Below are 26,081 nucleotides of genomic sequence, written 5' to 3'. Positions count from 1 at the left end.
GGAAGAGCCTACCGACTGGAAAAGACCCTGCTGCTGGGAAAGATTGAGGGCAGGAGGAGAAGGGGAGGACAGAGGATGAGATAGATGGTTAGAGTGCATCACCGACTCAATGGACATGAATCTGAGCAAACTCTGGAAGATGGTGGAAGACAGAGAAAACTGGCATGCTGCAGTCCATGAGGTCCCAAACAGTCAAACAGGACTTAGCGACGGAACAACAGCAACACAAACACGATCAAATAAATACTTCCTGATCTAAACCCCGTCCTCCTAGGATTGCCGTGAGGGCTGAAGCAGCGACTGAACTCACGCGAGCCCCAGGCAGCCCTCATACTGTTGCATACTATTAAATAGTATGGAATCCACCTCCCCTCTGATCTGCAAACAGATACCGTGATGAGATCATCCCTGAACTGACGACGCAGTTGGGAGTTCAGGCAGGCACCTGTGAAGTGCCTGTCAACAAGCCAAGATGCCACAAGCTCTGGAGCACCAGACTCTTTGGTTGTTTTCCACCCTGGGCTCATGAACTTCTGCTGTTCCCGTAGGTGACTGTTGTCTGCAAGTGCCAAGAAGGGGATGTTACCCTTTTGGAAAAGGCCCCAGTCTTAAGAAGGCTCTCTCAGGAAGCTCCTGGCCACCTCGCTGTCCCTTCCACGGTGGAGTCTACAGAGCTATGTAGTGGTCATCTGGTCCACCCCCCCTGGACTGTTGGGAGAGGGCCCAGCCGCACCCGTGCAGGTACTGACTGAGCCCCTTCCCTGGGCTGCTGCCGCGAGTACAAGCCAGACGTGGGCTTGGCACCAATAATGATTTTCATTTTCTGTATCTCATGCTGTTTTTTTACATTGAAATTATATTTTTATATTTTCTAATTGAAGTATCAGTTCAGTTCAGTCACTCAGTCACGTCCAACTCTTTGCGACCCCATGGACCACAGCATGCCAGGCCTCCCTGTCCATCACCAACTCCCCGAGTTTACCCAAACTCATGTTCATTGAGTCGGTGATGCCATCCAGCCATCTCATCCTCTGTCATCCCCTTCTCCTCCTGCCCTCAATCTTCCCCAGCATCAGGGTCTTTTCAAATGAGTCAGCTCTTTGCATCAGGTGGCCAAAGGACTGGAGTTTCAGCTTCAACATCAGACCTTCCAATGAACACCCAGGACTGATTTCCTTTAGAATGGACTGGTTGGATCTCCACTTTCAAGAGTCTTCTCCAACACCACAGTTCAAAAGCATCAATTCTTTTGCACTCAGCTTTCTTTATGGTCCAGCTCTCACATCCATACTATAATGTTGTGTTAGTTTCAGGCATACAGCAAAGTGATTCACCCACACACATATATTATATACATGTATATATTCCTTTTCAGATTCCTTTCCCTAATAGATTATTATAGGTTATTGAGTACAGTTCCCTGTGCTATATGGTAGGTCTTCGTTGAGTATTTTATATATAGTCATGTATATATGTTAATCCCAAACTCCTGATTTATCCCTCCCCACCCCCATCCCTTTTGGTAAACATAAATTTGTTTTCCATGTCTATCTCATGATATTTCGACATCTTCAAAGTTTTGCTGACCTGGGAGAGGCTAGCCAATTCTTAGAGATGCAGAAGGGAGAACACCTTTCGTACACAAACCACCCCATCTGAATCTTCGGCCCCAACCACTTTATAAGAAGACACGCCTGCTTCCATATGGTTCTCTAATTTCACTTATCTGTTACATAACTCTCACACACCACGCCAGTATTTCCTCTGCCCTTAGGCACCTGCGCTACCTAGGCAGCACAGTGGTGAAGAATCTACCTGCCAGTGCAGGAGACACAAGAGACTCAGGTTCGATCCCTGGGTCGAGAAGATTCTGTAGAGTGGGAAATGGCAGCCCACTCCAGTATTCTTGCCTGGACCGTTTCATGGACAGAGGAGCCTGGCAGGCTACAGTCCATGAGGTTGTAAAGAGTCGGACATGGCTGAGCACACATGGCGAGGCAACTAGAGCCCAGCCCTTTTGCCCAGAACCCATTGGAATTGCTCACACTAGTCAATCCTAAACTGTTTACCCTACCCTTCCTAGCCTTTCCTGGAAAAAAAAAACAAACCCTATCCTGAGTATTCCTCTCACCCCCACTTCTGCCTCCTGACCACCCTGATGCTCCCCACATGGCTCTGCATGGTACGGTGTGCCTCCTCTCAAGAAGTCTAAGTACTAAATCCTTCTCTCAATGGCATTGGTCTCTCCTTGTCACTCAGTCACCTCCATAAATTAAAATCCCAAGGGTACAGATGAGACAGTCCCTGCCTATAGGAGCTCACAGTGTCCTGAAGGGGACAGACATTAAACAGATAACGAGAAATTGAATATGTGGAGGTGTGTGCTATCAAGGAGACATATAGGAAGCTGCAAGGGTCTTAACCCTCTGAGATGCTGAGATGGATGTCCATGGATTTTGCTTCATTAGTATCTGTTCCCAAGACAGATGCTACTTTCACCTTTCACTTTCATGCATTGGAGAAGGAAATGGCAACCCACTCCAGTGTTCTTGCCTGGAGAATCCCAGGGATGGCGGAGCCTGGCGGGCTGCTGTCTCTGGGGTTGCATACAGTCGGACACGACTGAAGCGACTTAGCAGCAGCAGCAGCAATGAAGCATTAAAATAATTTTAAATGCTTTTTTAAAATAATTAATTCGGCTGCACTGGGTCTTGCAGGACATGGGATTTTCTATCTTTCTTGTGGCATGTGGTGTCTTTTTTAGTTGCAGCATGTGGGATCTAGTTCCCTGACCAGGGATCAAACCCAGGCCCCCTGCATTGGGAGCATGGAGTTTAGCCACTGGACCACCAGGGAAGTCTCCCCACTGCCAACCCAGGTACTGTTTGAGCATCACCCTTCCCTGTTCCCAGTTGCTGGTTCCATGGCATCCACTCCCAAGCTTTCTTGTAATCAGTGCAGTTCTCAAGCCTGGCCAGTTTATGCATCCTTCTCCTCCCATCCCCCCACCCGCAAGTCATTGGCTTGGGGGCAGGTGTGTGACTTAAACTAGGCTAAGGAGAGTCAGCTGGTACCCAACACAGCCACTGGGTAGAGAGAGATCACTTGGAAATAGAGCCAACCTAGAGGAGTGATGTTGCAGGTTCAGAGCCTAGAGGTAGCTGTTGGTTCTGGCTGTATCCTTGGTTTGCTAGTTACAATGTCCAACAAATCCCCTTTTTGCCCTAACCAAGCTGAGCTGGGTTTCTGACAGTGAAATCAAGCATCCTGACCAGTACAGGGAGCTGCCCCCACTGGGAGGATTTCCAGTAGAAGTGGCAGTTAAGCCAAGAAGTGAAGGATGACTAGGGGTCAACCAGGTGGAGAAGAGGAAGAGGGAATATTCCAGGCAGAAAGAGCGGCAGGAGAGAAGGCCTTAAGGTAGGAAGAACAAAGCTGTAGGAATGTGTTTGCTTCATCACCTTGCATATGTTCTATTACAAACACCTTTTTTAAATTTTGGGGGCTTCCTTGGTGGCTCAGCTGTAAATGTGTTTTATTTATTTGGCTGTGACGGGTCATAGTTGTGGCACACAGAATCCCGGATCTTTGTTGCAGCGTGTGGGGTCTAGCTCCCTGACCAGGAACGGAACCCGGGATAGCTGCACTGGGAGCACGGAGTCTTAGCCACTGGACAGCAGGGAAGTCCCTATAAACACCTTTGATGAATAACCTTTATTAAATAAACTCCATGACCCTTATTTACAGTCATGTCCATTTATAAAGCACTTTATTGTTTGAAAACCTTTTGTTGTTTGATGTGTCAATTTATTAACTATATTAATATTTGGTTCCACTCTCATGAACCCTGACCAGGCCAGCTATTCAGACTAATTTCCTGCTTTGCACACAGACTTTTGGACCTAAAAGACTGACTCAGAAACCTAGGAGGGCTGGGGACAGCTTTGGGAGCATGGGGGAGGAGGTCTGGGGCCAAGGGTCAGTTTTGCTCGGTGTTGCAGCTGCCAAGAGAGTAGAGCCGTCCCACCCTGGCTCAGAGCAGCCATTCATCAGCTGGAAAAGAGAGATGAATGTGTTCATCTTTGGCTTTGCCTTTGACCCCTAGAGAACTGGCACTGATGACTCTGGAAATTTGGCTGCTACCTAAGGCCGGCTCTCAGTTACAGAATCAGCAAGCCCGCCAGAGGGTGCAGGGAGCGGTGAGCAAGACTCGGCAGTGTCGATTATTAATGCCATTTCTTCTCTGTGCTCCCCTTCCAGAATCTGTCCCCATCTCGATTATTCAGTGTACCTGAGGGAAATGGGGGAAGCTGAATTCATCCTTTGTACTCCATCTTGGGCTAAGGACAGTGAGTGAGGTGCTGGAGATTTTTCCAAGGGTGTCTTTGTGTTACTGAAATCTGTTATTTTATACTTGCATTATCTGATTTAACTTTGCTTCTCCAAGTTATAAACTCTTTGGAGGGAATAAGTGATTGTGCACATTTTTGTAGGCTTAATATGATCTTTGATTCTTAAATCAATGACTTTTACTGAAGTCATCACTGTGCTTAGAAAAGGCCCAGCAGAAGTCCAGGCTGGAAGGGACCCTGGTCCACATTTGGGGGTCAAGTGAATAGAGCAGGCAGGGGGTCACTGTGTCCCTATGGGCTATGGGCCAGCAGGGGGCTCTGGATGCGGGTGGGGTCAGTCACGGGCCCTGGCGTGGAGACAAGAGTTTGGGTGGGAGCTCTGTGTTCCAAGTGAGGGGGGGCAAGTCAGCAGGGCAAGCTGAGTCCTGGTTGGGATCAGACTCAGGCCTTGAGCTGGAGAGCCTGATTATACAGCAGAGGAGGCTGAGTCCAGGGTGGTCCATGCCACTCCCCTCGCCCTGGCGTCGAGGGTCCATGCGTGCGGGCAGCGAACGCGGAGGCCCAGGTGTGGGTTGGTGGCCAGGGCGAGGTCCCTCGCCCTGGCGTGGATACTCCGGGTCGGCAGGGGGCGCTGCGTCCCGGGCGGGAAGTTCCGGCCGGCTCCGGGTCGGTAGGGGGCGCTGCTTTCTCGGCGGCACGGAGGCCGCGCCCGGCAGGTGGCGCTCTGGCCGCGGCCGAGGCCGGCGGGCGGGCGGCGGCGCGGCTCTGCGGCCGGCTCGCGGGCCCGGGGAAGCGGCGGCGGCGGCGGGACCGGAGGAGGCGGAGCGGCGGCGGGCACCCCCGGGCGGGCTGGGGCGCCGCTGGCCGAGCGCACAGGCCGCGGCCCGCGGAGCCCGCCATGCCGGCGCGGGCCTGAGGCGCGGCGAGCCAGGGCCGAGGCGAGCGGCGGCCGCGCCGGCCTGTGGCGCCCGCAGCGGCCCGGCCCGGGCCCGATGAGCGGCGGCCTCGGCCTCCGGCGCAGCCCGGAAATGTCCGGCAAGATCGAGAAAGCAGGTGAGGCGCGCGGCCGGGCTCCGGGGGCGAAAGCGACCCCGGGCCTGCGGGGCGCGTCTCGGGCGGCGGGGCCGGGCCGCGCGGCGCTCCCGGGGCCACAGGCCGGCGGGGCCGGGGAGGGGGCCGGGGGCCGGGCGGCCGGGCCGGGCCGGTGCGCGCCGCTCGGTCCGCGGCGTGAACTTTGAGACAAGGGGCAGGGGACCCGGGCAGCGACCGCGTGTCCAGTGGCCGGGGGGCGGGCGGTCGTCCTTCAGGCGGTGAACGGAGCCTAGCCACAATGTATGTGTCATTTCTGAGGAGCTTCGAGTTTAAATTGAACCAGAGGTCTCCAGTTCGGAGGCTTCAAAGGCAGCGGGGCAGGATGTGTCTCTGGGCGTTTTCAGGGCGCGGGCGAGCTTTCCTCCGGTTTCAGGCTGAGCCCTTGGAAGCGCGGGCGTATGGGGAGCCGGTTGGGTCTGGGGTTCGGTTAGAAATCTCGTTGCCAGCCTCATCTCTTTGTGTCTTCCTAGAGATCTCAGAGCCTCGCCTTCCGGTTACCTGGGTTTTCCCCGGGCTGGGAAATCGTAGTCTCCAAAGACGCAACTCGGGGGCGGTGCACCTGGGACGCAGGGCTTAATTAAGCCGGAGACGCCTTGCAGGACACATCCCTGGGTCCAGGGCTCCCGGAGCGGGGACGCCACTGGTTGTCATAACCGGATACCTTGTCATCCCCTTGGCAGCTGAGCTCTGGAAGGTGGGCTCTTCGGGGACTGGAAATACGGCAGGTTACACTGATTTTGGACGTTGCTGGTTTCCCAGGTTGAACCAGAATACTTTTCTGAGAAGCGCCTCGGAAGTGGACCCAGAAGGCCGCGTAACTTGCAGGCTGTGGCTTGAGTACAGGAAGGACGTTTTCACCGCCTTTCTTGAGGGTTTTCTACCTATCCGGCTCTGTGCCGAGCACCTTAAACAGCGGGCTTAGTAAATCCTTACCGATTATCTGTAAGAGCAAATGTGGTCCCGCTGTGACAGGCTCGGTAGTGTCTTGCAGGCCGGCCGTGCCCCCGCCCCCATGCCCTGCTCTGGGAGCCGAGGCCCCAGAGCTTTCCTTCGGGGCAGCGCCCTTGGCCTCAGGTGCTGTTTCTTGGGTGTCCTTCTTATTGTTCTCCAGCCCCAGGGCTGAGTCCGCTGACCACGAGTTCCCTGCCAGCACTCATGCTGTCTCAGAAGCACCTCTGATTAATCTTTGCAGCGTTTCTCAGGATGCGCCATGTCTCTTGGACAGTGCTGGGGAAAACTTGGCTGCTTCATTTTAAAAAACAGCATCAACAGGGTTTTCTCTCATTATGAGGATAATTGAAAAATTTGAAAGTCATGGAAAAGTCAAAAGAACACAACGAAAAGCACCTCCCCCCCTCCCCTGCCCCCCAGCCCCACAGGCTGCTTTCCAGGCTCAGCCCTCTTGCATCGCACTGCTCCCGGGAGAAAGGGGGCCCGAGGCCAGGTCTTCTCCGCACAGATTACCCCTGGGCCTTCCCCTCTGCCAGGAGCTGTAGTAGATGCAGAAGCCGGCGGTGCCTGCCTTCAGAGAAGCTCGTCTGAGGGTGGGCGAGCCGGCCCCAGCATTACCCCGGGCCACCAGATGGCTGGCCTGTGGGCACAGATGAGGGGAAGGCTCTGAAAAGAAGGTGAGGGTGCCCCCCGTGGAGATGGGGGGCCGAGGCTGACCGGGGATGTGGAAAGCTCTAGAGGAAGGTGCCTGTGGTGGGAGGTGGCTGAGCAGGAAATGCTGAGGTTGGCCCTCACGTGGAGCAGGCGGGAGGTCAGTCCTGCCTCAGGTCCTTTGCTGTGATTCGCACACAGCTGTCAAGGAGACTGGGACACTCCGCAATGAAGGGCACACCTTCCGGGCGCTTTCTGTTGGTCGTCGTAGGTGGCCGTCAACTTTGCATTTCAGCGAGATTTCCATTCGGGTTTCTGTTGGCGTTCTTCTTCTAAATAGACCTACCCTGAGGCCACCAGCAGGGTGTTTTGTGTAAAGGAGAGGTCCTCAGGTGAAGGGCGCCACTTGTTAGCAGGGAAACGGGCTCTGGTGAGCTATAGAGCTTGACACCCAGCCAATGGTCACTGTTGTCAGGTTTTGCTGTTTTCTGTTGACTTGAGCAGGAGAGTTGCTTCCACGTGTTCGTAATCTCGACTCAGAAAATAGGACCAGTGCTCTGACTTCTCGGGACTTAAGGCAGCCGGGGTTTTCTGAGTGTGAGAGAAGCTTGATGCAGCCCAGGACCCCTGCCGCCCTTCCCACCCCATCTCCCTCCGGAGCCGCAGCCCCTTCAGCTGCCAGGGAGATCTTTCTGAGTCTGTCGTGCTGCCTTTCAACCTGTTTACTTCCTCAGCAGAGCCTGCCTGGCGTCGGGGTCATAGGTATCCCCTCCTCTGAGGGTAGACCCTTCCACAGGGACCAGATCAGGCTGTCTGCAGTCATCTGCTCCAGGCCCAATGGGGGTTCAGCACAGTCTGGGTTCCAGAGGCGGGCGCAGGGTCAGCTTGCTGGCTGCTTGGGGCCTGTCCACTGAGGCTCGGTGGAGAAGGGTTGAACCTGGAAGGCCAGGAAGGCTGCTGGAGTGGGAGGGGGGAGGCTCCCCGGTGTCTTCCAGATGTAATGGGAAGGCAAGGAGCAAGCAGAGCCTGACGGGTCAGGGAGCTCCCGGGGTGTGCTTGTGGGCAGGGCAGGCTTGGAGAAGAGGCTCTCCAGGGGGACTGAGAGGACTGTTCTGAGGACCCACACGGTAGGGGTGTGCGCAGTCTGGGGCCGCTTGGGGGCCGGTGAGCCTGATTCTGGTTGTGTCCGCAGCTCTGGGGTCAGTGCGCTCATGCTTCCTCCCGGCAGACACACTGCGTGCAGGGAACTGAAACCTTGACCTTTCTGAAGCCGGACACCCCTTTCGCCTGATGAGCGGAGGCAACTGACCAGCGGCTGTGGGCTGGATTCAGGCCATAGATGTGTTATGTGTGAGCCACGTGTGTTCTTGATGGTCCGCGTTTAAAAATCAGGAGATCACTCCCCAATCTTGGGTTTCTGGTTCTTTTGAAAAGCAGGCAGCCCTGGTAACCCTGAGCCCTGCTGCTGTGAGCCACTCTGGCAGGGCCACCTACCCTCGCTGCCACCCCAGCACCCACGCCTGCTCCCCACTCAGACTGGCAGCATTCCAGCATGTGTCCCTTTCCTCGCAGAAGCCACCGCTTGTGTTTGTTGCTTTTTATCTGGACTTTGAAATCTTTGCTCCATTCCTTCACGGATCCGTTCCTCCATCCCTTCGCTCGGCACTGATCAAGGGGTCGGCGCCTGGGGTCTGGCGCTGTGCTGGGCTCTGGGGAATGGCAGTGATCTCAGGGGGCACGTTGCGGTCACACAGGCCTTAGCTCTGGCAGGGTCGGGGGTGCTGGGGGGTTACCAGGGATGGCATCAGACTTTTGGTGGAACTGTGAGGGGTGAGCAGTTAAGTGGGCCCAGCCGAGGGGGTAGGAAAAAGGGGGCTTCTGTTTCACCGACTGTACTCCTCAGAATCTCCGGGGCTCGTTCCTCAGTTCCAGGTCGGTAGTTTATCCAGAACCTCCTAGGGGCCTGGCGTTGTTCTAGTGTTCATGATGCAAGAAGGATTCTTGTCTCAGAGCCACACGATCCTCTGGAGGAGATGTAAATTATGCAGGGGTTTCTCAGTTTTTTTTCTTTTTTTTTTAAGAGGAGTGGTTCTTTCCCTGCCGTGTACTCCTAGCAGACCACGGGGGTCTGTCCAGGACCTTCATCCATCACCAAACCCTCTGGCTGCTCTTTCGGCTCCTTGTGGCCTCAGGCTGCTCTGTGGGGCCCTGACTGGAGCGGCTATGGACTCGGCCAGCACCCTGCCTCAGGACAGAATAATGTCTCAGACTCAGGTGCTGTGTTTTTCAGATGTGTGAAGATGCTTTCTTTAAAAAGAAAAACTTACCTTGTTTGCAGTCATAGTAACTTTTTGTCACTGTATTTTCTCAGAACAGATGAAAAGTACAAGCCCAGGCTCTCACAGGAGGCTGCACACTTTTGGCCCAGAGAGAGTCCTCCTAGATCAGTTTTAAAACTCTTAAATCTTAATACTTCCTTTACACGGACAAGTATCCATGTACTCAAAATGTATCCAGTCGATAAATAGCAACACTTTCAGGGCAGGTTCCGTCATGGACTCCCTCCCTCCCGCGGCCCTCCTGATGGGAGACACCGTGTACCCCTTGCAGCCACCCGGACCCCGCTGGGCCTGGCCTTCCTGGTTTCTGGGCCGGGGATAACATCAAAACGGTCTTGAACAGGTGTACAGTTTCTATAGTCTCTGTCCAGAGTGCATCGACTGACGACCTCATTTCAGCGATCCCCACGAGTCCTGGGGGCCAGGGCTGGCCCAGTGAGCCCTGCCTCTCCCCTGAGGGCAGCTGAGGCCCGGGAAGGCTGGTGATTTGCTCAGGGTCATGGTGCGCCTGCGCCCCGGCTCCCCCGGCCCCTTTAGGGAGCATTGCTTAGGGCTTCCTAACTTGCTGGAGACACAGTAACTTAATCTGATTGTTTGTGTTTCTAAGTTTCTTTTCTGTTTGTTTTTTTTTTTTTTTTTTTTAATCCTGTTACATTAGGGTAGGCCCAATGCAGTCTTTGGGCTTCCCTGGTGGCTGAGTCAGTAAAGAATCCACCTGCCATGAATCCACCTGCAGTGCAGGAGACCCGGGTTTGATCCCTGGGTTGGGAAGATCCCCTGGAAGGCATGGCAACCCACTCCAGTATTCTTGCCTGGAGAATCCCCATGGACAGAGGAGCCTGGCAGGCCGCAGTCCATGGGGAAGGAAGGAGTCAGGCAGGACTCAGCACACAATGCAGTCTTTAGGCTGCCTAGATACTAATAACGTTAATATCAGCAGCTGTATCGTAAGGAGGTAAGAAATAGCACAGACGCAGGCTAACCATGTTTTACAAAGTCAACCGCAGCAACCCCCTGTTGCCTGGGCTCCTGAGCAGCTGTGGGCAGAGGTGGTTTGAATGGGATTCCTTGCAGCCAGCAGACCTGATAGGAGGCCTGTAAAGATGAGTCATGTATGAGCTTGCAGAAAAGTCACGTCCCAGGCCGGCCCGGATTGGAGCACGCCTGGAGCACAGGGCTGGGTCTTACCTCCGGCCAGCTGAATGCGTTCCCGTTGCCATAACAAGATGACGCGCTGGACAGAAGAGCGGCCTGGCAGGGCCTCCGCTCCGCACCCCCGTGGCCCCCGGCGCCCTGCCGCCCGGCAGGTGTTCCTTGGACTCGGCTCCCACCTTGCCTGGAGGCTGCTTTAGGATTTAAAACCAAACAAACAAAAAAACCAGTTTGTGAATTACTGAGGGATCTGTCATCTGAGTTTGTGGTCATCTGTCTTAGGCCGTTGGACTGTTTGGACCGTTGTGACCTTGGGAGAGTCTCTCGTTTTGGGTCTCATTTTCTCCATCTGTGCCATGAAGGGGGAGAAGGGGGAATCTAAAATTAGCGTGTCCTTCTTTTGTTTTAAAGCAGAAGGCCTGTATTTTTTTTTTTAAGTTTATTTATGAGGGGTTTTTTTTTTTAACTTTTTATTTGATACTGGAGTCCAGTCGATTAACAGTGTTGTGACGGCTTCAGGTAGACAGCACAGGGACTCAGCCGTACATACTCCATACGTGTGTCCTTTCTGCCCCCACTCCCCTCCCGTCCAGGCTGCCACGTAACGTTGAGCAGGGTTCTCCAAGCAGCAGGCCCTCTTTAGTTCCTAGGAAGGCTGCTCGCTGACTGTTGGGCACCGCGAGGCACCCCCGTGGGTCCTCCGCCAGCTCGGTGTGAAAACCCGCTTCCCGGATGCACTCAGCCACCTTTGCCAGAGCTGACTGCCTTTAGGCTCTTTGTGCCTCCTCTTCCTCTAGCAGAGACAGTGCATTCCCTGGGAGGGCCCCAGAGGAACCTTCTGGATAGAAGGATACGGTTCAGCTCATTCAGAAACCAAAGCCCCAGTTTCTTTCCTCAAGTTAAAACTCAGCAGATACAGTCCTAAGTAGACGGCTAGCCTCTTGAGGCAGAGCGTCTGCCGGGTCCACCGTGGTGTTGGCAGCACCGTGCCTAGAAGACAGCAGGTGCTCAAGAACTCGTCACTGTGAATCTCGTTTAATGTTGTCAAAGGATGAACTCAGGTTTCTGATTCCAAGTCTCAAAATCCTCTTTAAATGAGCTCTTTTTGGGCTTTGAATCGCCAGTTAGGATGTTCCTTGGTGTATTAGTTGGACCAGTACTCTGATAAGGGTGTGCAGATAGTTGGGGTTCTGGGTTAACCACATGCATGGATCAGTGTTTCAGTGTATCCTTCCAGAAATGGGTGAGGAGACTGAGCTCAGGTGCCCGGAGGCCCTGCTGGGAGAGCGCGAGGGCATGGTGGAGGCTGAGGCTTGTGCAGCCTGAGACTCCGGGGCCGCCAGTGACCGTGGCTGTGCATGGTTCTGGGGCGGCAGGAGCCAGGCACTCTTAGGCCGTGCTCCTTCGTGTCGGGCAGTTAGGGTTTCGCCTTTCATTTGCAACCCGCAGGCAGCACATGCCTGCTCTGCCCAGCCCGCCTCCGTGACGAGCGCCATGATGGGAGGCCCTGTCTGCACTTGTCATTTCTTTCCTTCGGCCTCTAAGCAGGATTTTGGACTCGCTGCGTGCTCTGCTGACTCTGTATGGAGTGGTTGTACAGTTCCTGCCATCTTTGAGTGGCTGAAGACCTGGGCTGCTGGGCTTCTGCCGGCTCCCCTTTCTTCTGGGTCAGGGGTTTAAGCAGAGTCTCTCCTGCCACTTCTTTTGTGAGCGAAGATGCAGGGGCCTCAGATGGTCTCAATTCCTCTTTCTCCCCACTTGTTTCTTCCAGGCTGCGGTTTGGAAGATAGATGATGGTTCTCTGACTCTGTCCTGGGCTACAGTCTGGATCCCGTCTTCCTAAAATACAGTTCCTGTGTCATAGCAGCTCAGATCCCTGGTTCCTGTTGGTCCCTTAAAGATGCCCTTTCTCCTTGCTTGCTTTTCATTGGCTGGCTGGCTTCAGACGGTCATTTTACTGCAGGTTAACTTTCGTGATCAGGACCCTCTGCCCTCCTTTTCAAGCCTAGAAGAAACGGAGCTGTGAGGCCCAGGATGGTATGTGGTGCTTCTTGGGCTGGGGACAGCGGACAGGGTGCAGGAGTTGGTGTGGACTCGACAGGGGTGCTCCCAGTGACACACTTACTGTTACGCTGGGAGCCAGCCCCCGGCCCCCCGAGCAGAAGGGCTTACAGCCCTTGAGAGAAGGAAAGCGTGGACGTGGGATGAGGGAACAGGAGGATGAGTTGGTGCCAAGTAGCCACTTAGTTGGCCCCAAACAAGCAAACAGAAAAACAAACAAAACCTCTGGCTTGGAGATAGAGGTTGTATTTATTTTCTGGTTGTGGATGATCACGTGTGCCCTCTCTCTTTGAGTGACTGTGAATAAATAGATGGGTGCTTGTGCATGGTCTTGGAATTGGCTGCTCTCAACTCCTCCTTTCAGTGATAAATACAAGTAGTGGTAGTAGCTGGCATTGGAGCTCTTCCCACGTGCAGAGACCAGACTCCATTCTGTGTACTCTACACACGTGGTCTCCGCCAGTCCTCATAGCAGGAGCGAGGCGCTGTTGAGGACAAAACTCCATGAGGAGCTTCTCTTTGTGCGCCGGATCCTGAGGTCCCAGAATAGCTCAGATTTGCCTGTGGTCGTACTGCTCTGGGGCCAAGATAGGACTAAAGCTCAGTTGACTACATCTTATTTTTCCCATATTTCCATTGGCTGTGATGGCATTGTTCTCTCGGCTGTTGTGACTTGGGTCAAAATGAACGTCCACATTTCCAGGGACTTTTCCACCAGTGAGGAGGCTGCTGCACTTAAAGGGCCACCTGACAGTTTTGGGGCACTTGAGATGGCACTGCTCCCCTGGCTCTCCTGCTCCAGCTCTGGGCGGGGGCGGGCAGGAATCCCTCCTTCTTGCTGAGCGACCTTGGGCAGGTGGCTTAATCTTTCTGAGCCTCTTGTGCCTCTGTTGTCACCTGATGGGGAGGACAGACCCATCTCCACACCCTTTCTTACGCTGATTCTTTGTGAGTCTAGTCTGCAGTATCAAAGAGGGTGTGAATTAGGGTTGTTGGTTTTTAATGACACTGGTGTTGCAGGGCACTGTAGCCATTCATCATCACGATAAAACATACTCCTTTATAGCTTTCAGAACCCTTTGATAGGCATTAGTGGCTTTTTTGGCTGTTGTTTTAGGTTTTGTCTGTCTGTTTTTTTATTAAATGGTGTCAGAGTAACACAGCCTTTCTCCCAGGTGAGAAGGGTCACCGCTCACAGTTGTTGAGTACTTCCTGTGTGCTCTGGAGTTTTACCTTCTGATCCTTGTATGATTTAATTGGGTCTGTTGCTATAAAGAGAGAAGTGGCGAGTTTTATGCCACGTGACAGTTGAGAGGGAGGCGGGTCGTGAGCTGAGGGAGAGGTGGGGCTCACTGGGGAACTTGGGTTAGTCATCCTTCCCTTTGCTGCAGGGCATGTGCTCCCCTGCGCCGCCCCCCCCCCCCCACCCCGCCCAACAGAGCCTAGAGCTGCCCTCTCTGCTCCTCCTCCGCAGGGCTGCAGGGTGGCTGGCTCGAGGGCGCTGTCCTCATCTTTGGTTGGAACCTGCTCTGGGATTCCCCCTGGGGCTTTCCAGCTCCTCTGCAGGACTGTCAAGGTGGCGTCACATCTGCCTACAGATTTATGAAGCAGCTTCTGGTCTCTGGGGTATAGAGGCAGCTTGGTTTGCCAAAAATACTGCAGGGGAATCTACTTTGGATGTAAACAGTGGGAAGTGGGCCTTAGTCAGCGTAGCTCTATCCACCCACCTACAGACTCAGCCACCCCTCTCAGTCACCCACTCAGTCACCCGTCCGTCCACCCCCGCACCCACCCCTTCATCCGTTCAGCACGTCTCCATCCATACAGCACTAGCCGACTCTTCGCCCAGCATCCAGCTGCCTGACACGGCACCGGGGGTACTGAGAAGTTTGGGGGCATCTGCGCCCTCAGGAAGCTGATGATCTGGCCTGCACTCTGTGCAGGAGACTTGATCTAGGCTTTCATACTTCTCTTAATACTCATGCATGTTAGAGGCAGCATGAGCCTGGGACTAGAGCTTAGGAGACATGCTTTGTGGCCCCTGGGTCTGCACCGTGGCCTGGACCAGTGCCCTCTGAGCCCTTGGTCCCCCCCCAGAAGATGAGAGGATGGACTCCCGGAACGGGGGGGGGGGGGGGGGGGCGTGGCCTTCGGCTGAGTCCTCCAGCTGCAGTTCCGCCCAGCTCTCCAAGGAACAGTGGGATTGTGGGCAGGTGGCTTTGCCTGTCTAAGCCTCAGTGCTTTATTTGTAAAAGGGAAAGAAAATTCTAACAGGGTCTACCTTATGGTGTTGAGAGAAGATTAAATGAGATGATGCCCGTGAAGCATGTAGCAGAGTCTTGACACAATAAACATTAGCTTTTGTCCCTACCCCATGTCCCCTTCTGCTCTAAAACGACCATTTCCTTTAGTGGTCATGCGGCAAGTGAAGCTCAGACCTCAGCACTCACAGGAGGGAGGGTCTCTGGCTCCTCAGGTATTTCCTTACAGGGTGTGTCTGTGTCTGTCTGTCTCCGTCAAAGTTGAATTCCAGGAAATAGGTTTTTACAACTGAGTAATAGACCTCCAAAGAGATAACGTATGGGAAGAGGCGTGTCATTTCAGCTACACCAGTGCCCTGTCACGTGCAGCGCGGGGAGGGAAGTCCTGCTTCTGTCTGCAAGTCTGTCTAAAAGGGATGGGCCTCTGCTTGTGGGCATCGGCTCATCTCAGAGCCAGAGCAGGGCTGGTCACCCACAGGTGCATTTTTGCTCCATCCCAGAGACACCACCTCAGTTTCTCCTTGTCGGGGAGACTCTCGGGGTTAACTCGGCCGTCTTTGTTCAACACTGAACGTGATCATAAGCTGTTGCCTTCGTTTTGTGATAGCCGAAACCCCAGAAGCCCTCCAAGGGCCTTGTGTGCAGGTAACTTACAAATTACTTTGAATCGGCAAGTGGGTTGGTTTCATACCCCTTATTTCTCCTCCTTGATTAATTTTCACAGTTTAAAATAGATTTAGAAATTCGGAAGTATTGTTCTGAGGCTTGGTTTCCTACCTGTGCTCTCCCGGTCCTTTCTGATAAGCAAGGGTGGACGTGTGTCAGTCCAGCTCGCGCAGGGTACAGGGCTATTTGCAGAGAGATCAAAGCCCAGTCAACCTGTTTCATTTTCTCCAACCGTTCGGTCCAGGAGCTAAAGAACCTCTCATTTAATTATCGTCACCACACTAATTTGTGCTTCTGCCTCAGCTTGTCAGAGGGTACCTTACAAATACTAATTCTCTGAGCTCATCAGAAACCCAAAGGTGCAGATCAGAAGTACGCTTTCCTATATGAGCTATCCTTGCTTTTTTTTTCCTTGTCTGTTTCGGGGGAGCTGTCTATTAATTACCCTAAATGTGCAGACTTGTAGAATGCAGTTTTTATATTTGACCGAGCTGGGACTTGGACTGCGAACCTGGGCTCCATTTCAGGCCTGTGTAGCCTGGTTCCAGCCTGGTCGTGCAGTGCACCTCCTGCTGGGAGAGTCCTGTAGACTCAGATCATCATGGGAACATGAGTCACTGTCCCCAGCGCTGGTTGGAACTGTGGCGTTTGAGGACCACGGAGAGAGAGCCAGCCTGAGTGTCAGGAGACTTCCCTCCCAGCCTGACGCTGTCACCCAGAGCCATGTCCTCTGGGGCAGGCCTCAGACCCTCCCTGGACCTCGATAGGGAGCGGTGGTTCTTGAGCTTTTTAAGGTCATTAAGTGCTGCTAAGGATCTGACAGGCACCCTGTGGACCCAGTCCCTGGAGAGAAAGATGATGTGTGGACGTGGTCCTGCCAACCCTGAGTTCTTGCTGCTGCTGCTGCTAAGTCGCTTCAGTCGTGTTCGACTCTGTGCGACCCCATAGGGGGCAGCCCACCAGGCTCCCCCAGTCCCTGATATTCTCCAGGCAAGAACACTGGAGTGGGTTGCCATTTCCTTCTCCAATGCATGAAAGCTGCTGCTGCTGCTAAGTCGCTCCAGTCGTGTCTGATAAATAATAATTTGCAAACACCCCTGATCTTGGAACGATCAAATGGAATCTTGGGTGTCTGAATAATCAGGACTTAGTTTCTCCTAGTTTAGTCAGACCTGGGCTCGAGTGACAGTATTTATACATTGCTGAAGTTTTGTAAGGATTCCATGAGATGATGCTTGTAAACTGGTTAGCACAGTGCCTCTGTGGATAAAAGGAGACCCCTTTCCCCTTCTGCATGTGAATTTCTTAAAGTTTTACCTATAGTAAAACTGACCCTTTTTTGAGTTTCTGGTTCTTTGGGTTTTAACTTATCTGTAAATTTGTGTAGCCTCAGTGAGTCAGCGGTAAAGAGTCCACCTGCAGTGCAGGAGACACAGGAAACGCAGGTCTGATCCCTGGGTCTGGAAGATCCCCTAGGGGAGGAAATGGCAACCCACTCCAGTAATCTTACCTGGGAAATCCCATGGCCAGAGGAGCCTGGTGGGCTACAGTCCATGGGGTCGTAAAGAGAAGGACACAACTGAGTGGCTGAATACACACACAGCACAATCAAGATTGAGAACAGTCCCATCGCCCCAGGAGGGAAGAAGACAAAGGCTCCCCACTGTCCTTTTGCTGCCAAACCCTTTCTCCACTTCCGGCTGCTGGTGCCACTGGCCTGTTTTCTGTCCTTACACTTTTGTCTTTTCCGGAATGCCATACAGCATGCAATTTTGGAAATTGGCTTCTTTCACTTAGCATACTGCCTTTGAGGTGCATGAAGTTACTGCTTCTATTTAGTGTACTCCTTTTTATAGCTGAGTAGTATTCCATTGTATGGACATCATTATTGTTTATCTGCATAGAATTTGACTTTGGTTAACTAGCTCTGTTTCCTTGCATTTGACAAACAGAAAATATCAAACAACCTAATTAAAAAACTTGAGTAGACATCTCCAAAAAAGATATGCAGATGGCCAATAAACACATGAAAAAATACTCAGCATCGCTAAGCATTAGTAGTCACGTGTATCCCACAACCACAGTGAGACACCACCTCAGGCCCATCAGGATGTCTGCTTTAAAACATGAGAAAATAACAAGCGTTGGGCAGGACATGTAGAAATCGGAACCCTCTGCACTCTTGGTGAGAATGTAAAATGGTGCGCCCATTATGGAAAACTGGCAATTTCTCAAAAAATTAAAAATAGAATAACTGTATGATTCAAGAATTCTGCTTCTGAGTAATAGACCCAAAAGAAATGAAGGCAGGGACTCAAAAAGGTATTTGTGTACCCGATTTCATAGCAGTATTAGTCACACAATAGCCAAAAGGTGCCCGTCAGCAGATGATGGACAAGCTAAGTGTGATACGTGTGCACACAGTGAGACATTATCCAGCCTTAGAAAGGAGGGACATCCTGTCAGCATGGATGAACCTTGAGGACTTTGTGCTAAGTGAAATGTTAGACACAGGACAACGATTGTACAGTCCCACTTGTGTGACGCACCTAGAGTAATCAGATCGTTGAGACAGAAAATGAGTGGAATAGCGGTTGCCAGGGGCTAGGAGAAGGGAGAATGGGGAATTACTGTTTAACATGTAATTAGTGTTTAAGTCCAGTTTTACAGGACAAAGAGAGTCCTGTGAGTGGATGGTGGTGAGAGTAGCCCAGCAGTGTGAATGCACTTCTCACCACTGACCTGTACACTTAAAGATAGTGAAGACAGTAAGTTTTATGACAATACGTTTAAAAAAGTACTGTGGATACCAATTATTTTTTAGTATTTATTTGTATTATAGTTATTCAGTCTTAAATATGGTAAGTTATATTAAAACATTTTTTAAATGGTGGAATATGCCTATATATTACTAGGGAGCAGTGCTCATGTTAGAAATGACCTCTGGTTTAATGAATTACATCTGGGCTGGGAGGACCTCTAGGTGAACTACAGGCACCCATGGGACATGATACTCTGGGTTCCCTGAGAGCAGCGACTTTTATAACTGGGCGAGCCTGTGTGATCATGAGATGTGGGCTTCCATGGAACCGGAAACTTCTCAGCCAGGATGGACCCCCCGACCCCCCCCCCCCCCACCTTACACGACACTCCTCAGCTGCGCTCAGCTCCTTAAGGGCCGTCCTAGTGGGGGTTACCCACTGCTGCCCTGTGGTAGCCTTTGGTTCCCGTCCTTCATCCTTGGTCTGAGGAGGGCAGTGCTGTGAGTGGGAGAGAAGTCCTGCAGGTGTAGAGGTCGAGGTGAGCCCAGAGCTCAGTGGGTGCAGTAGTCTGGCACACGCTGAGGGCTCTTAGTAAGATCCTCACAAGCCTGTCGGGGACTTCCGTCCAGTCTTCTGCCTGGAGACCGTCCTCGTCGGCACCCACTGAGTTGGACCGCACAGATGGGATTTGCACTAGCTCTGCTTGATTGGATTCCAGGCTCTTGGCCACATTCATAAGAAAGTATCATTGACTTGGGGGAGGGGCCGAGAGAGGATGGCCTACGGAAGCAAGGTCCAGTCTTTCTCTTAAGAGTTTTAAGGCCAGGAAAGCGCTGGTAGTGTTAGATGAAACAGTGCCTCCCTTTGGGAGTTGTCGCCTCGAGATTGTCACAAGTCTCTATCCCACGAGTATCGTGAGCATGTCTATGAATCTGGGGTGATAGGCAGTCACTGCGTCTTTCAATCCTGTGGCACCAACACATGTAAGACATACTAGTGATACAGTAACACTTCTCAGGAAATTACCTTAGCAGGGTTGATTATAAAACAACACACTCTGATTTCAAATGTGAAACTATGAAGGCATTTACCTTTTAGAGTCAAGGAAATAGAGCAGGAAGCCTTGATTCAGGCTCTGAGCTGCTTTCTTGAGCACCTGCTGTCTTTAGTTCCTGACGAGAGATGCTGGGGCACAGTGGCAACCGAGCCAGGCACCTGCTCTCTGGGTCTGCACTGAGCCTGTCCAGGGCTCCCCTCCATGTGAGGTCTAGCCTTTGGTTGAAGAATCAGACTCTAGAGTTCTGCTTATAAACATCACTCTTGCCTCGCCTCGCAGTTAGACGTCTGGACACCTCATGAAAAAGAGCTTGAAGATCACTGGGCTCAGGCAGACGCGACAGATGGGGTGACGCTCTCACCTCCCGGCCCCACCTGCTGTCCTGGCAGGATTATTAATAGCACCCTCCCTGTCACTCTCAGAAGTGTCCTGATCTGGAAGACACTGGGGGAGGAATCATTTACAGCTCCTGAGTGCCACACGTTTGTGCTGGAGAGGGTCTTGTTTTTGCAGTGAGACAGCTGTTTCAGAAATACAGCCTGTTCCAGGGCGGGATCAGGGCTGTAGAGTCCCTAGAGGGTCAGCTGAGTTCGGTTTTGGCCCCATTCTCCCTGTGGGCATCTGCCACTTCTTACATTCCGGTCGCTGAATTCATGGAAGCCTCAAAACCTAGGATGATTTGGTTTTTCAACAACAGCAACAATAAACATGTACATACAACAACCAGAATGTATTTTCCTTGTGAGAAAAGTTAGATTAACCAGATCTTAAATTCATATTCTTTGGAACGGATGGGAAGGATCTTAGTGTTTGTGTCAAGTCTTACAGAGAGAATTGGAAAAATAATTATATGGGGCCAGTAATCTCGGGTTAAGTTAGAGATTTTCTTTTCCCTGTTGCTGTAGAAAGAAGGATGGAGGTTGAATTTTTGAAGACTTTTTATTCAAGTGCTACAGTTGATGTTTAAAGAAAACAACCAGAAAGGTAGGAAGTTTGTGTTCACGACAGATTGGCCTGTTATGTTAGCAGGTGCTGATGGCAGGATAGGTCGGGGGCCCCTGTCCTGAGGACCTGCTGGGTGCCCCAGAATGCGTTGCGACCCACCTTCTCCAGTACGTCTCAGGCTTTAGCACCTGGAGGTTGCTGTGCTCGCTCCAGCCCCTGGTTTCTGCTTGAGCAGTTCTGGAGTTGAGCTGAGAGCTGGCATTTCTAGCAAGTACCCAGGTGATCATAGACAAGTGTATTACAAAGCAGAGACATTACTTTGCCGACAAAAGTCAATATAGTCAAAGCTATGGTTTTTCCGGTAGTCATGTACAGATGTGAGAGTTGGACCATAAAGAAGGCTGAGCACTGACGCATTGATGCTTTAGAACTGTGGTATTGGAGAAAACTCTCAAAAGTCTCTTGGACAGCAAGGAGATCAAACCAATGAATCCTAAAGGAAATCAACCCTGAATATTCATCGGAAGGGCTGACACTGAAGCTCCAGTCCTTTGGCCACCTGATGCAAAGAGCTGACTCATTGGAAAAGACCCTGATGCTGGGCAAGGTTGAAGGCAGGAGGAGAAGGGGACAATAGAGGATGAGATGGTTGGATGGCATCACCGATTCAATGGACCTGAGTTTGAGCAAGCTCCAGGAGATGGTGAAAGGCAGGGAAGCCTGGCGTGCTCCAGTCCATGGGTTACAAAGAGTCAGACATGACTGAGAGACAGAACGACAGCCCAGGTGCTGCTGGTAGGATAGGTCTTGGGATGGGGGCACTTGGGAATCACTGCTTAAAGTTAAGTGTGGAGAGGAATGAAAAGACTCCTCGGGATCTAACCTGAAAAGTGGCTCCTGGAGGGTGAGGAGGGATGTAGAAAACAGTTTATAAGCGTTGATGCCAGGAGCTGTACTGTGTGTATTTAATCCCATTAGCAGCACCGTGGGGAGCTGAGAGTGACTTCATTTTACAGATGAGAAAGCTGAGGTGTACGTGACTTAGCCGGTTGGCATGTGGAGGAATGAGGGTAAACCATTGCCCGGTACTGACACGAATCATTTTTAAATGGATGAGCAGCACAGACACCTCAGAGTGAAGAAGATTGGCACAGGGGACCAGCAGGAGAAGGACGACGTTCACAGCTCCTCTTCCAGCGTGTGTTCTTGTCAGCAGCTCTCGAGGTGAAAGGCAGTGCTCTAATTAGCTCTGACAAGAAGATGCCCAGAAGGTTGGCAGCTATGAGGAAAACTCTGATGAATCTCACACTCAGTGTATATTGTGCCCTGGGACATTAGCTAATTGATTAGTTTGATTTGTCACCATGATTAGCAAGACAGTTTAAAACTAAGCACCTAGGACCTGAGAACCAGACTCTAAAACTGAAATTTTGTTTAAAATTTAGTACTTTAAAAACATCATGGTATTTTTTTTTTTTTTAAACAAGCTTCTGACTTGTCTTAATGTGTAAGTGTTGTGGTTACACATAGACACATCCATCTCAGCCCTCCTTTTCTGGATTCTCTGCTCTTCCAGACTCTCAGTTTTGGAACATTGACAGAGGAACCTGGTAGGCTGCAGTCCATGGGGTCGCTAGAGTTGGACACGATTGAGCGACTTCACTTTCACGTTTCACTTTCATGCCTTGGAGAAGGAAATGGCAACCTGCTCCAGTGTTCTTGCCTGGAGAATCCCAGAGACGGGGGAGCCTGGTGGGCTGCTGTCTATGGGGTCGCACAGAGTCGGACATGACTGAAGTGACTTAGCAGCAGCAGGGCTGAGTCCTCCAGTTTCTTCCTCAGCAATCTAGTCCCATGTCTTTTTTTTTCTTTTTTAAATTTTTATTGGCGTATAATCTATAATGTTGTTAGTTTATTGCTGACAGCAGAATGAATCAGTCATGAAGTGAAAGTCGCTCAGTCATGTCTGACTCTTTTCGATCCCATGGATTATATGATCCATGGAATTCTCCAGGCCAGAGTACTGGAGTGGGTAGCCTTTCCCTTCTCCAGGGGATCTTCCCAGCCCAGGGATCGAACCCAAGTCTCCCCGCTTTGCAGGCAGATTCTTTACCAGCTGAGCCACAAGGGAAGCTGAAAGTTATGACCAACCTAGATAGCATATTCAAAAGCAGAGACATTACTTTGCCAACAAAGGTTCGTCTAGTCAAGGCTATGGTTTTTCCTGTGGTCATGTATGGATGTGAGAGTTGGACTGTGAAGAAGGCTGAGCGCCGAAGAATTGATGCTTTTCAACTGTGGTATTGGAGAAGACTCTTGAGTCCCTTGGACTGCAAGGAGATCCAACCAGTCCATTCTGAAGGAGATCAGCCCTGAGATTTCTTTGGAAGGAATGATGCTAAAGCTGAAACTCCGGTACTTTGGCCACTGCATGCAAAGAGTTGACTCATTGGAAAAGACTCTGATGCTGGGAGGGATTGGGGGCAAGAGGAGAAGGGGATGACAGAGGATGAGACGGCTGGATGGCATCACTGACTCGATGGACGTGAGTCTCAGTGAACTCCGGGAGTTGGTGATGGACAGGGAGGCCTGGCGTGCTGCGATTCATGGGGTCGCAAAGAGTCGGACACGACTGAGCGACTGATCTGATCTGATCTGATACATGTACCCACTCCTTTTTTTAGATTTCATTCTCTTTTAGGTCACCAGAGATCGTGGAGTAGAGTTCCCTGAGCTATACATACAGCAGTTCATCATTAGTTACCTGTTCACACATAGTATTGTGTATATGTCGCTCCTTATATCCCAATTCATCCTATCTCCTCTCCCCTTCTTGGTAACCATAAGTTTGCTCTCTACGTCTGTGCTAGTCCCGTGTCTTTAAATGCCATCTAAATACTGGTCATCCCCAAATGGGCGTGTCCAGCCTCCAACTGTCCCCTGAACTGCAGACTGCCCGCTTACATCTCCACTCAGCTGTCTTGTCAGCATCAGACTTGATGTGTCTAAACTAAACCAGGGCTCCTGCTTCACCACCTTACTTCATGCCTCACTGGCTCCTCCCAGGGTGTCCATGACAGTGAATAATACCATTTTTTAAAAGAGGTTTTTTTGTTTGTTTAAATGTTTATTTGGCTTCGCCAGGTCTTAGTCGCCACATGTGGGATCTTGAGTCTTCATTGCAGCAGGCAGGAGCTTTAGTTCTGGCATGCGGGATCTAGTTCCCTGACCAGGGGTTGAACCCAGGCCCCGTGCATTGGGAGCATGGAGTCTTAGCTGCTGGACTATCAGGGAAGTCACTGAATAATGACATTTTTGGCCTAACTGATCAGGCCCATAAAATCTGGGAGTCCTCTCAGACTCTTCTCTTGTTGCCCACACCTGACCACCCGCGGGTCCCCTGGGCTTACCCCGGGTGTGTCCGGCCTCCCGTCTCTCACCCCTCTCTGCTGACTTGCGCTCCAGCCAGTGCTGCCCCTCCCTGTGCTGCCTTGGTGCCCTCCCGACTGGCTTCTGGGTCCCCACTCCCCCTCACAGCTGTCCAGTCTTCGTTCAGCAGCCAGAGCGTGAATTAGATCAAACCGGGCCGATCCAGGCCATCCGTGGCTCTACACCGTGACCGAAAGCCAGAGCCCTGCCTGGCCCGCCCGCAGTCCTGTCCCTGGCCGTTCTGCCCCGCGGCTCGGCTGCCTGAGCTTGTCCCCTGGGTGTTTTTGGAGGCTCCTGTGCACACTCCTGCCTCAGGCCGTGCCCTTGCTCCTCCCTCGGCCTGGCGCGCGCCTGCCCCAGGTATGGAGGTGACGCCTCCCGCCCCCAGAGGGAGCCAAGAGGGGCTCTGGAGCCTGGTTTCAGGAGCTGCCTCCGCTGTGTGCTGTCCTGTGACCTGGGGGGTTGCTGACCCTCTCGCTCAGGGAGTGCATGGCCCCGGGGTGGGGGTGGTGAGCTTCGCACAGGGAGCGCGCAGCTCCTGAGTCAGAGCTGCCCTGGGTGACTGTGACGGGTGCCCCCTCCCGCCCCGCAGGCCTCTGCTCCCAGGTCCCCCGGGGCCTGAGGTAGCACCCCGTCAAGCTGTCTCCTCACTGTCCCCTAGCCCTTCCTCTGTTTCGTTGTTGGTGTCTAATGTGATGTTCCTTTGCTGCTGCTTGTGTGCTCTCCTCTCTCGTAAGGAGGTGAGCTCCTTGTCGGCTGCCTTGTCACCGGAGCTCAGGAGGCACACGGGAAGCTCACGGATTCTCGTTGAATGAGAGGACAAAAGCACGTGTTGGGGTGGGCTCAGCCTCAGAGTGGGGAAGGCTGTGCATCTTTACCCAGGAATGTGTTCCCTGGAGAGTGCTGCTGAGGCTCCCCCCAGCCCCGCCCGTGCTGAGGCTGCCTGGTCACGATGGGTGACATCTCTGAGTGGGCTGCTGTAAAGGGCTGCTGCTGCTGCTCCTAAGTCACCTCAGTTGTGTCCAACTCTGTGCAACCCCATAGATGACAGCCCACCAGGCCCCGCCGTCCCTGGGATTCTCCAGGCAAGAACACTGGAGTGGGTTGCCATTTCCTTCTCCAAGGCATGAAAGTGAAACATGAAAGTGAAGTCGCTCAGTCGTGTCTGACTCTGCGACCCCATGGACTGCAGCTTACCAGGCTCCTCCATCCATGGGATTTTCCAGGCAAGAGTACTGGAGTGGGGTGCCATTGCCTTCTCCGCTGTAAAGGGCAGGAGCCCACAGATCCTGGGGGCTTTGAGGGTGGGAGGAAGGTGATGGGAACCTTTCCCCAGTGAGGGTGTTGCCTCTTCTGAACCTGTCACATTCCAACTGAAGCAGAGATTGTGGGTCCCCTTGATGGATACCCATTGACAGTCTGCCAGATGTTGACCATTGGGTTTCATCTGCTTTACTGGAGAGGAAGGAGGTGGGACGCAGCACAGGCGGGCTCACAGGAGAAGGTTCTCACCAGGCACTCCCCCTGTGGCTAAAGAAAAGGCTCCTGAGAGGGGATGTGGGAGAGGAAGGTGAGAGAGGAAGTTGGGGGACTAGACTCCCAAAGGCCTCAAATGCCTGTCCCTCCGGGAGGTGACTTCCTCTTTTGGGTCTTCCAGGAAGCATCAAAGCTCAGGAGGTGTTCTCCACACATACTTACTTTCCCTTGAGTAGTCCATGTAATTGTGAAGTAAGTTGCAAGGAGAAAATGACTGTTTTTGTTCACTTGAAAAAATAGTTCATTTCTCTCAGTTTCAGGTGGATTTGATAAAGTTGAGGGTGTGGGCTTCCTCCCTTCTGTGTCCTGCAGTTTTGTTCCTGGCCCGTCGTGACTTCAGAAAGAACAGCGAGCGAGCAGATGCTTCTTTAAAGGGCTAGATGCTGACTGAGCAGTGAGACTCTGCCGCTGTTGCCCTTCCTTCATGAGCCAGCACCATCTGCCACGGTCTGCTGTGGGGTGCCTTGGAATCGGGGGTCCTGCCCTTGGTATTTTGCAGGTTGGGTCAGACCCCAGGAGCGATGGACTGGAGGGCTTTACGGGTCGTTCTGTCAAGTGTGGCTTCTGGGCCTGCCTGGACAGAAACAAAGCCGTCTTGCGTGGGACGCAGTATCCGTGTTCAGTGAGGACTGGCGCTTTATTGTTGTTGACGTTCCCCTGCCGGAGGAAGGCAGCTGGCTAGCTGTGGAAAAACACCAGCCTGAGATCCAGTGAGGAGGGTTCTCCGGTTGTCTGTGAACCCTTGGGAAGATGTCTTTCCTTCAAAAGAGGACCTGAGTTTCCTTGTTTTGGAATGAGAGGATTGGACTAGCTCTGTGGATTTCAAC

General features: G+C 52.3%; 1 protein-coding gene across 14 annotated transcripts in view; it reads left to right on the top strand.

The window, feature by feature from the left end:
* Nucleotides 1-5,253: 5,253 nt before the first annotated feature.
* The window catches only part of RAPGEF1 (Rap guanine nucleotide exchange factor 1), a 137,442-nt gene continuing 116,614 nt past the window's right edge, over nt 5,254-26,081 (top strand). For 3 of the 14 annotated variants that reach the window (XM_044926470.1, XM_044926469.1, XM_025261894.2), the window contains exon 1: nt 5,254-5,405. In XM_044926470.1, the coding sequence (XP_044782405.1) occupies nt 5,345-5,405 (61 nt within the window). In that variant the 5' untranslated portion in view covers nt 5,254-5,344. Of the gene's footprint in view, nt 5,406-14,834; nt 15,505-26,081 lie in introns of those variants that run through there. The other 11 variants (XM_044926471.1, XM_025261905.2, XM_025261889.2 and 8 more) reach the window with 9 other exon arrangements.

This window comes from Bubalus bubalis, chromosome 12, assembly GCF_019923935.1.
Source record: "Bubalus bubalis isolate 160015118507 breed Murrah chromosome 12, NDDB_SH_1, whole genome shotgun sequence".
Taxonomy (NCBI): domain Eukaryota; kingdom Metazoa; phylum Chordata; class Mammalia; order Artiodactyla; family Bovidae; genus Bubalus; species Bubalus bubalis.
Note: the sequence above shows the minus strand (reverse complement) of the source record. Positions and strands in the feature narration are given on the sequence as shown.